This window comes from Chionomys nivalis, chromosome 7 (genome assembly GCF_950005125.1).
Source record: "Chionomys nivalis chromosome 7, mChiNiv1.1, whole genome shotgun sequence".
NCBI classification, from domain to species: domain Eukaryota; kingdom Metazoa; phylum Chordata; class Mammalia; order Rodentia; family Cricetidae; genus Chionomys; species Chionomys nivalis.
In genome coordinates this window covers 14,450,546-14,461,932 of record NC_080092.1, presented here as the reverse complement: position 1 = coordinate 14,461,932, position 11,387 = coordinate 14,450,546, and the positions used below count along the sequence as shown (strand labels likewise).

Sequence of the window (11,387 nt, the reverse complement as noted above, 5' to 3'; positions counted from 1 at the left end):
AGCCTGTGCAACGCTTCAAGCTTTGTGTGCTGTGGTATCCACACTGCATGCTGTCCCCCGAGTCACTGTTAGAAACCACATTTGCAAATGAAGACGGAAGCTTGGAAGAATCCAGAAAGGTGTTACTGCATGGGAAGTGGGAAATTTTTTTACTTTCCCTTCTAACCCCAGAGCAGGTGTTTCGAACCGTTCTGTTTTATAATACTGTTAGGGAAGCTTTAGTAAAAGGTGAGCCCTTCCCCTAAAAAAAGAAAGAAAGAAAGAAAGAAAGGAAGGAAGGAAGGAAGGAAGGAAGGAAGGAAGGAAGGAAGGAAGGAAGGAAGGAAGGAAGAGCCTTCCAGCCCCCCCACCAAAGATTCAAGAATCACATTTTACGTAACTACATAATTTTTAAAAGCCAGATTATTGTTGGCATAACCAAAATCCCTTCCACTTTTTCAAAGCCGTTTGTCCTATGCAGGGGTTGTGGCCATGCATGAGAAACAGCAGGTGGTGCCAGATGACAGGTGGTGTGGGAGCCGTCCCCGGTGGGAGGCGCGAGCAGGCGAGCAGGCTGGCAGCTGCCGAGATCTTCTCTGAGCGCTGGCGCCTCGCTCTCAGAAGCTCCGGATCCCGGCACGCGAGGGCTGCTTTCTCAGCAACAGCAGCTCGGGCTGTGGAGGGAGGACTCGGGCTTGTTCTCCTCCTCTACACATTGGCTTGACTCTGCCCTGACCCCCGCCAGCGCTGCACAGTAAGTAGGCACTTGTTTTTGTGGTGCCGATCCCCAGCCTCCCCCCAGCCCTTACCTCCCTGTCATCCCCGCAACAACCCTGTTCTCCCTAATTATGTCCCACCCGCAGGATTGGCAGGAGAGATTCAGTTGTGCTGGGCTTTGGAGGGTGGGGTGAAAGCAATGCTTGACTTCAAAAGGGAGCCGGAGAGAAATAAATGTGATTTGTTTATTTAGTTGGCAATCTTGCAATATGGGGGCTGCTAACTTTCCATGAAAAAAAAAAAAGCCCTTGGCTATTGAGGAAATGGAGGTATTTCATGGCTGAATAACAAGATCAGGTTCAACACAGCCTCTTTCTGATTTAGAAACCCGAATCTCATGTACGATCTACATATTATGTAAAAAAAAAAAAAAAAAGGTACTGCAAGAGATACTGAATGTATTTAATTACATTTTTAGAAATCGAGGAAGAAAAGACAAAAATAGCAGTGTGGGTGGTGAGGTGAAGTATACCCTACTGCAGGGGGACCCAGAATAATGGAGTTTCCTTTTGTGCTGAGAACAAGCTGGCCAGTGGGGTTCCGGGGCTGTATTAGCCATAGTGTCTTGATATTTTTTTCTAAGCTTGTATTTTTTGTTTTTAAATGAAGGTCTGAGGGGCTTCTTCTTCTTCTTCCTTTTTTGCTGCTCCTTGATTTGAGGGTTGGTAAACTCGGTGGGCAATTGGCACAGTCTGCTGGTTAATGAAGTTTCCCTGGACAATGGGAATCATGTCAGGAAATGTAGTGAGAGGTTGACGGTTACCACCAGATTGGACGCTGCTGGAAGGGAGCAGTAGTGGACGGCCGTCAGCCCCTCACATTCCTGCCATAACCAGAATCCTGCTGCTTGCCTTAGGTCTAGGAATAAAAGCCGAAGTATGGTGAAGCTGAACGGCAACCCTGGAGAGAAGGGGGCCAAGCCGCCGTCGGTGGAGGATGGCTTCCAGACGGTCCCCCTCATCACGCCCTTGGAGGTTAATCATTTACAGCTGGCTGCTCCCGAGAAGGTAATAGGTGATTTCCTTCCCTTGCCCCCCAGGTTACCCCAACCAGCAAAAGATTTTACCCCTCAAGCACTTTCATTCTCCCGGCCACCACACAGGCTCCCTTCCTTGGAAAATGCTCTGTCCAGGGGTGAGAGCTCCTGTGTTACTGCCGATTTATGGTGTTTGTTCATATCTACATATACAGGCAAGCAAATTAATGTTTTCTTGTTAAGATGTTATCATGGCAGGTGGATACCCATAAGCTTCTACATGGGGATGAAGAAAAACAAAGCCTGTCTCAATTTTCTTAAGGTGTTTCAAATATTGATTGGTACAGATAGGAAGGCAGAGACTTGGATTCAGTCCTGCAGCTTGCACCTGCTAAGGTCGCTCCAGTCCTAGGAATTGGTTATCAAAAGACAAAGTTATAAAACCCTTCTTCAGATGAACACAGTGCATCATGGTAAATGCTGGACCCAAGCCTCACAAAGGGTGGGGAGGGCCAGGGAGATGCAGAGGGAGGGCTGGATAGGTGAGCTACAGTGGAGAATATCTAGATTAGTCCTGAAGGTGAATAGTCTTTCAGGTTCCGGGTGGAACCGGTATTTAAGGCAATGATGGAAACGAGTGTGTGGATCGTGGGAAGCTCGCCTTGACAGCGCTGCTGCAGGAGAATGTCTGGGGAAACGAGGCTGGGAAGCAGCCTCGGGCTGATGGCCCATCTCCTGAAGGAAGAAATGGCGGTGGCAGAGGGGTGTCATCCCACAGACATAGGTAGGAGAGCATGTGTGAGGTCTGCCCAAGAGCGCAGAGGCTTTAGGGGGTAAGCTAGTGCCCATCGTGAGGGGTTTGCAGGTAGATGATCCTGCCCCCAGGCTGGAGACGGAACAATGGATCGTCTCATCTGTTCGATTTTTCTCATTGGCATCTCCAGGAGGGTATTGTGCGTCTTAACCACTTGGCTCCATCCAATCAATGGAGAGGAACTAAACCGAGATGAAGAGCCAGCTGATTGGCTGGGGCTGAGTCATTTGTTTTGAAAGCCCAGAGGTTTTTGATAGAAGAATGTGTCAGGGTGGGTGGTGGAATTAGAGCAGTTGAGCTATCCTGAGAAACTAATAAAACCTTTTGAAAAGAGCTTTGAACACCATGGCTGCTAAGGAAGTGTGAAGAGACACACTGAGAACTCGCCTCAGGCATGTCAGACATACTCAGTTTTTACTTCATGTTAGAAGCACCAGGCGATTTAGAAACTCCTATTATTGAGGTCACCCCCACCCCCAGCCAAAGCAATTCTGACAGAATCTCTGAGATGAGATCCAGCCATCAACCTAAATGCTATCTCCCCACAGGAACCCCATGTGCAGCCAAAGTCAAGCAAACTCGATTTTAGACCCATAATACACCTGGGAGTCTGGGATTGCAAACTCGTATTACAAGCCCAAGGTTGGGGGACTCCAGATGCACAGAAAGCTCAGGTGGGAGTGTCTGAACCCCATCTAGACCCCAGTGCAGGTTTCTGAGGAAAAGACACGTGTCTTGAGGTTCAAGTTAGTGGCCATGTGCATGTGTCTGAGAGGTGGGTAATGACAAGGAACTGTGGGAGGCCACCTCCCCACAACCTTCCACACAGTTACAGGCCATCTAGAGAATAGTCTGCCCCCTCTCCCTTTACTCTCCTAACTCCCGCTGAGAATTCCTTCCTCCCACCGAGCAACCAGTCCAGGCATACCAGGGAGTCATTCCAAGGCCAGACTAATCAGCTCTCTCATACTGTGTGTTGAAAGATGCAGGAGTCCCTGCAGAGGCACACCGAATGCTCCCTCTGGGGCTCCTCACTGCCAGGTGGGTGTTAGCTTCCTCCTCTGTGGAGTGAGGAAGCTCCTACCTCAGGCTGTCAGAACAAAATCAGATATGGCCTCAGATGCCAAATGGCACAAAACCAAGAATAAAAGACGAGGATAAACATGTTCAAGTGCTTTATAACATGCTAAGTACTCTCCCAAGCACACGCATGCTCTTGCACACACACACACACACACGTACACACACACACACACACACACACACACACGCAAGCATGCACTTTTGCTTCAGTCTCTCACTAGTAAATAGACCCTGGTAAGGGAATAGCTATCTGTCTTGATCCAGTGTTTAAGGAAACTGTACCTTCTCGAAGCAAAGGTCAATGAAGCATCTAGATGCAGAACCTGGGCGCCTGGGCGGCGTTGTTCCAGAACCTTCCATTTCAGGAGCAAGGCATGAACTCGGTCTGTGCATCCACAGATTTGACCCGTTTCTGAGTCAGTCAGGAACTCACAACAGGGATCAGCTGTGTCTTAGGCCTGCGTCTTCTCTGAGTCAGGAATTGTCTTAGTGGTTTTTCATGCTGATCACTTAGATTTTATTACGATTTGTTTCCGTTTTCAGGGCAGGATGTTAGAGCTGGTGTATCACACATGCTAGACAAGTGCTCTTTCATCGAGCTAGGTCTCCAGTGCAGATTTTATGTTCTTTACAAAAGCGAAGTCGATTTCCCCCCTGAGAGCAGAACAAATGTGTTAAAGGAGAATCCGATTCAGAGGCCAGTTTCTCTAAATGACAGCTACCATCACGAACTGCAAGAAACATTTTCAGGAGGATTCAAATCCTTATTTATGTTTTCTAAATATTTTAATTATTCCTTAATAATTTTATGTACATATGAAATGTATTTTAATCATACACCCCCATTTCCATTCCAGCTCCCCCCAGATCTCTCCAAAATGACTTCCTCCCAACTTCATGTCCTCACTTTCTTCTTCTTTTTTTTTTTAAAGCTCAGATTCCAATTAATGTTGTCCATATGAGCATAGGTATAAGACCATCCACTGTGGGCACAGGGAACCTCCTAGTGGCCATGCCCACAAAGAAAAATGACTCCAGCAACCGTCAACTGCCAGTCCCACTCAGCTGGGGATGAGGCACCATGAGCCCCTCCCTCACCCATGCTGGAATCTTGCTCAGTCGGTTTCTGTTGTCATAGCAGAAGCCTGGTGCTAGACACTTTATAAAGAAAAGAGCTGCAGCTAGGCCAGTTTCCCAGACTGGAGGCCCAGAAAGCACAGTGCCAGCCATGGCTGGTCTAGGACATGGCTAGGACATCATGCTGAGAGCATGTGGAAAGGGAAGAGATGGATCGTTTGGTGAGATAGGAGGCAAGAGTCTTCCTTGGTTCTCTGAGGAATGAGTTCCAGAAGAACCACACTAATTCCTTCTGAGGGCAGTGCCCCCAGTGACCTCATTATCCTTCACTAGACCCCGCCTCTTGAAAGTTCCATAGCTCTCCCGAGGACCCAGTTCCAGCACATGGTCCTTGGGGAGACACTCTATCCATAGTGGTAGCCTGTGTGAAGGCATTCCCTGGGTCGCACAGGGCGTTCATGTCCGTGATTTTAGTTCATCTTCCAGAAGCTCTGCGAGGGTAGTTGTTAGTGTACACATCTCACCAGTGAGGAAACCAAGATTCAGAGCAGTGAAGTGACATATCGAAATGTCACAGGCAAGAAGTAGAATGCCAGATGCCAGAGCTGATGCCCTAAAGAATTATCCTTCCCCAAATGCCAAAAAAAAAAAATGCACACACAGAAACCAAGACTCAGCAGCATATCTAAACATCACAGACAAGGAGTAGATTACAGGATTGAAGGCCTAGTGTCCTGGAATCCCAACTTTCTCCTGCAACTTTCCATTCTCTCCAAGGTGCTGGCTCTATTCCTCCCTCAACATAGTCTTCTTAGCTATGCTGGTTTGATAGGGCAGTGTTCATCTTGCTTAGCCAAGTTCTGACAGAATGCCCCTTGGAGACGTCCCCTGACCACCGTCAAGTCCAGCTGCAGTTATGACAACCATACTGAAGGAACTGATTCTTCCATCTGTTCACCCACCCAGAAAATCCTGCACCTAGCTAAACGTACACGGCCATGATAAGACGAGGAGGAGTTTGGTGGGAGATGCTAAGAGATGGGGAGAGAGGAGGTGAGAGTGAGGAGATGAGCATCAGGTAGGCCCCAGCATGAGGAAGGGATTTAATTCAGGAAGACAATGGGACCTGGAGTTCCATTCTATGGGGTTTATGCTGGAGGCTGTGGGCCACCCACAGACGATGGACAGGGTCAGCCCTACAATGGTTCCTAAGAATTTTCTCTTCACTTCCATTCATTCTTCTAGGGAACAACAGAACAGCTAACCCCAGTCAAGGTGGCCAGGCTCCCTGAAGGTACAGGGAAAAGAGCAGAAGCAGGAGCCTGACTAGACGCCGCAGCTGGGGCGTGAGGCAGCAGTGCTGTAGGACTGGCACCATGGCGATAGTAGCTGGGTGGATTCTCACCAAGACCCGGTGCTGCGGTGGCTTGTGGAGAACTTATCCTGCCTCTTTTGCATCTGGTCACTTAGCCTGAGGTCACTGGCTCTGCATGACTAATTTTGTCCTGCCAGATAGCAGGAAGAAGAAACTTTTTAATAAGCCTCCCTCTTCAGTGTTTAAAAATGCCTTTTATCTCTTCACCAGATGTGTAAGGAAATAGACTCAGAGCCAAGCAGGCAAGTGTCCTCCAGGTTATGGGAAAAAGAACAGCTCCCACAGGCTCGTATATTTGAATTCTTAGCCCCCCAGTTGGTGGAAATGTTTAGGAAGGATTAGGAGGTGTGGCCTTGTTGGAGGAGGTGTGTCACTGGGGGCTAGGCTTGTAAGTTTCAAAAACCCATGCCCCTCTCAGTTAGCTCTCCCCCCCCCCCCCCCGTCTCTCTCTGTCTGCCTTCCACTTGTGCATGAAGTGTAAACTCTCAGCTACTGCTCCAGCACCATCTCTGCCTACCTGCTGCCATGCTCCCCAACATAACAGTCACGGACTCACCCTCTGAACCTGTAAACCCCAACAAACTCTCTTCTCTATGTTGCCTTGAGCACGCTGTCTCTTCACAGCAGTAGAAAGGTGACTAAGACAATTGGGACCCAGTTCTCCTCTGAGGCCTTCTCACCACAAACATGTACCCTGAGAAACTGTGAGGTTTCTACCCAGGACTCCCACGTTGCAAATGCAGAAATGAGTTCAGAGAATAGACCAACTGTCTCACCCAAAGAAAACTGCAGCTGAATTCTGCACACAGAGATCCTGGAGATGCCAGCAGGTGCATGACAGGGCTGCAGACAGCAGGCGACAGACAGACACGCCTGCCTCGGCAAAGCCTCCAGTCCATCACGTGCTTGCTGAGCTAGCTGCCAGGCTCCAACCACGCCCGTTTCCTTTCTGCTAGTTGTTAAGTCTTTGTGAGTCTTGGGCATGGGTGGCTTACGTGCCTTAGAGGAGAGGAATGGGAAGATTTTGACATCAGTTATTGTGATCTGCCACGCTTCGCAGTTTGTGAAGAATGAAATTGACGGTAGAGCACACGGGCTCGACAATCCTAGAGAGCTGGGTTCAGATCTTTGCCAAGCTGCTTGCCTGCCGTGAGGCTTCTTGCAGGTTGTTCAGCCACTCAGGGCTTCATTGTTGTCGGAGCTGGAAGGTGGGCCCAGTGTCCACCTAACAGCTTACCATCAGAGGAAAAAAAATGTAAAAAGTATCCATGACCTCGCCCAGGCACTGCACAGAGAGGGCACATTGACCCAGTTTCCTTCCTTTCCCTGGACACTCAGAATGTCACCTAACACGGAAAGCATGTGGGAAACTGAAAAGGAGCATGGTGGGTTTCAAGGGTGAGGGCTGGAAGAGCTGGGACTCACACAGGACAGAGGTGGAAGGACTTGGGCAGAGGTGGGGCTGTTTGTTCCAGGGTTGTGTGCCTTGCCCCCAGCCTTCCTGTCTTCCCTTTCTCCTTAACGGAATTGTCAGCCTCCCCGCAGGGAGCAGCTCCACCCCCCCACCACCCCCCGGACAGCCTCCCTGGTCCCCTGCTAGACAGAGAGGCTCCCAGAGGTTTCTGAGAGCCCCCACGCTGGGTGAGGCTCAGGAAGTGCCTGTGAATAGGTTAAAAAGGGGGGGGGGGGAGGATTACTTTACCCAGAGTACAAAGTCTCTGTAATTTAAAAACAAAGCAACTTTAAACAACAACAAAAATTGTCGATGATGCTTATGTTGGTACGTTTTGGAAAAACAACCTCAGTATGTGCTTTTTTGAATGTTATATTGAATATTTTTTTCCATTCTTTTAAAGTTAACAGACAGAGGGATAGGTCTCACTGCGACACTTTAATACAAACATGTGCTCATATTTTGTTTTTATTTATTCTCTACCATCCTCCCAAGCCTGCCCCCTCCTCTGCTAACTCCTTTCTTCCCTCTATGTTCTCCTCTCTTCTGCTTTTTTTTTCTTTTGTGTGTGTGTGCACGCATATTTTGCCTGCTTGTATTTCTGTGCACCACGGTCTGCCTGGTGCCTATGGAGACCAGAAGAGGGTGTCAGGTCCCTGAGACTGGAGTTTTAGACAGTTGTGAGCCTCCATGTAGGTGCTAGGATATCAAGTCCCAGTCCTCTATTTGTTTGTTTGGTCTTTCAAAACAGGATTTCTTTTTGTTTGGTTTGGTTTGGTTTTGCTTTGTTCTGTTTTTTCGAGACAGGGTTTCTCTGTGTAGCTCTGGTTGTTCTGGAACTCACTCTGTAGACCAGGCCGGCCCCAAACTCACTGAAATCCACCTGCCTCTGCCTTCCGAGTGTTGGGGTTAAAGGCATGTGCCACCACTGCCCAGCTAGCACACACACACACACACCCATCGTCTTGAAGAGCAGCCAATGCTCTTAACCTCTGAGTCACCTCTCCAACTCCAGCCTCCCCCCATTCTGCTTTTAGGTCATATGTGTTCTCTATCTCCCTGCCCTCTCCTGTTAGATTCTTTCCTCCTGCTCCTAGGACATTCTTGTTGGCTGCAGAACTTAATGACGCCTTTCAAAGGATATATGACATTATTTATAAAGTTAAACTGGTGACATCGCCTAGCTTTTGTGCTTCTTATTGGTAAGAATGTATCCTATGAGCATAATTTTTTTTCAGTTATACAATGTCCTATAGATATTACCAAAAAATGGGAATGATTTGGGCTGTTGAGGAGGAAGGGCTGGTTAAGTGAACGCTGGTGTAAACTGGAAAACACTGAGCGACTATCACTTTAGGGGGCAAGAGACAATTTGTGGCCTGCTCCATGAGAACATATTCTAACATGGTCTCACATATAAAAACAATATGCATAAATTCTAGTCTCTTTTTTTGTTTTATTGGTACTTGAAAATGGTACACATTTCTGAAGCAAAAAAAAAATGTGATTTTTAAATTCGGTGTGGGGGAGAGATGTGTACACATGTATGCTGTGTTCTCCAAGGCCAGAAGAAGGCACTAGAGCCCCTGGAGTCACTGACATTGTGAACCACTTGATATGGGTGCTGGGGACCAAGTTCTGGCCCTCTGCAGAAGCAATGGGTGCTCTTAAACACCAAGCAGTCTTTCTGACCCCCAAAATGTGATGTTTTGACACATGTATACATTATAGCATAAAATATGCATAATGGAATATTATTTAGCCATAAGAGATTAAAATCTTGTCGTTTTTGACCCCCCCCATGGTCTTGGAGGACAAACGGCGTGTGCGTGTCTCGACTGCTAAATGCTTGAGAATGAGAATGGGGGCCATTTAAAGACTTAAGTCCGTGATTTTCAGTTTTGAAACTTTTGTTTTAAAACGTCCCTCCCATTTAACCAAAGGTGAAACAGCGCGGGCCAGCTGACTTGCTCTCCTCCCCTGCAGAGGGCTGTTAAGCTGGGAGCTGAGCCCCAGCCATGCTGGCCACACTTGCCTTATATTTTGTCTCTAAGAAAGCAAAAACCTGGCAAAGAAAAGAGCCCTGGAGAGAGCCCAGACCTGTGTGGCAGCTTCATATGAGGCTTCTGCTTTTGACTCACCTCACTGTGTGATGTGTGCTAAATGTCTGCCTTCTCTCAGCTCCAGTCCCCCAATGTGAAATTGGTGGGGCCCTATAGACCGCCTCTAGTTCTTTGGGCACTGGCCTCTGCTTTCAGGATCCCAGGTGAAGTCTAATCCAAGGAGAACATGTGAGGTGAGGAGCAGACAAAAAGGGAGGATCTGAGTGAGGACTCAGCCCCACCTGGCCCTCTTCCAGCCTCCCTCCCTCTGCCCTCACCTCTGGCAGCAGGTTTGTGGGGCCCTGGCAGCATCCAGGACCCTCAGGACCAGGATGTGTGAGGTGACTTGATTCATCACTGCCTCCTAGTAGCTAGGTGAGGATTGAGGTCACAGTTCTCCCTGGGCCTCAGTTTCTCTGTCAAGTGTGGATGCTCACCCATACCAGAGGTCACAAGATGGCTGAAGGTCAGGATGGCAGGCTTTCAGCACACCTGGCGCTACCTCCCAAAGGTAATGTTGACCAACAGTGGTGCACACGCCTTTAATCCTAGCACTCCGGAGGCAGAGGCGGGAGGATCTGTGAGTTCGAGGCCAGCCTGGCCTACAGAGCGAGTTCCAGGACAGCCAGGGCTACACAGAGAAACCCTGTCTCCAAAAACAAACCAAGATAAAGGAAAGAAAGAAAAGGAGGAAAGAAAGGAAGCTAAAGCAGCCCTCCTCAGAGCATCCCCAGCATGGAGAGCACCTGATATGCCCGTGGCAGCCCTCGCCCTGCTGCAGGGATGAGCCGTGACTACAATGAAGGTCTATTTTTGGCTTCTGCAAGTCCGACTCATAAAAACACAGTTTTGCTCCTTGTCAGCTCTTCTGTGCTTTAATTTATTGTTCCTGCCAATCCTGGGGACTCTCCGTGTGGGAACCTCTTCATTATTGATAATTCGGGGAAGTATTAGTTTAAATTTTTATGATCTGCACTTTGAGCCATCTGAACCACCATCTAGCCTTGCCGGCGAAGTGGGGGTGAGCGATAGAAACTGGTTGGGGGAAAGGGCATCCTCTGGGAATGAATAATTTATCCCATTTTCCCAGTGCCGGTTATATTAAATTATGTTCATATTAGCAGCTTGAAAGGACAATGGGGGACCAGCGTGTAAGCAGGAGAAAAAACAAAGTGACTTTGTCCATACCCACAATATTTAAAACCCTGGAGCCTCGTTTGTTAAATGGCCATAAACCTTTTAATAATGAACGGGCTAGGACAGTTATTTTCATTCCTCTCCACTCCCACCTCTAGCCCATTTCTTTTACAAATCAAGTTAAGGCACCAGGGCCCTGTCTTGCTCTGTTTTAACTGGGGCCAGGAGGCAGCTATCCATGATGATGCGGTGAGGCTGAGGCTGTTTCTTTGCATTCTTTGTGAAATCTCTCTTTCTTTCTCTCCCTCCCCCCTTCCATGCTCCCTCCCCTTCCAAGATGGAATTGTTTCTGGTTCTACTCCGCGGAAGCCAAGCACTGAGCTTCTTCCTGATACTCCTGATAGCGGCCTGAATCCTGTAACTTCGTAGGAGGGGCTTCCAGTTCTGCCCCCACCACAGCTTCCTCCCAGTGGCCGGCTCTCTCCAGCACTGAACACCTAGGGAGGCTACCTTGTTAACCTTCCTTCAGCTCCTTGTGCCCTTAGGGCCATCTCTCCGTGGTGCTTAGAGTGACTTTTTCAGCCTCTTCCTGCCCCTCCAACTTCATCTCTATC

The 11,387-nt window shown here is 48.5% G+C and overlaps 1 protein-coding gene across 1 annotated transcript in view; it reads left to right on the top strand.

Moving 5' to 3' along the window:
- Positions 1-518: 518 nt before the first annotated feature.
- Positions 519-11,387, top strand: part of Nsg2 (neuronal vesicle trafficking associated 2) — a 55,310-nt gene continuing 44,441 nt past the window's right edge. Inside the window, exons 1-2 of the mRNA XM_057776436.1 lie at positions 519-733; positions 1,613-1,763. Of these exons, the coding sequence (XP_057632419.1) occupies positions 1,635-1,763 (129 nt within the window). The 5' untranslated portion in view covers positions 519-733; positions 1,613-1,634. The remainder of the gene's footprint in view (positions 734-1,612; positions 1,764-11,387) is intronic.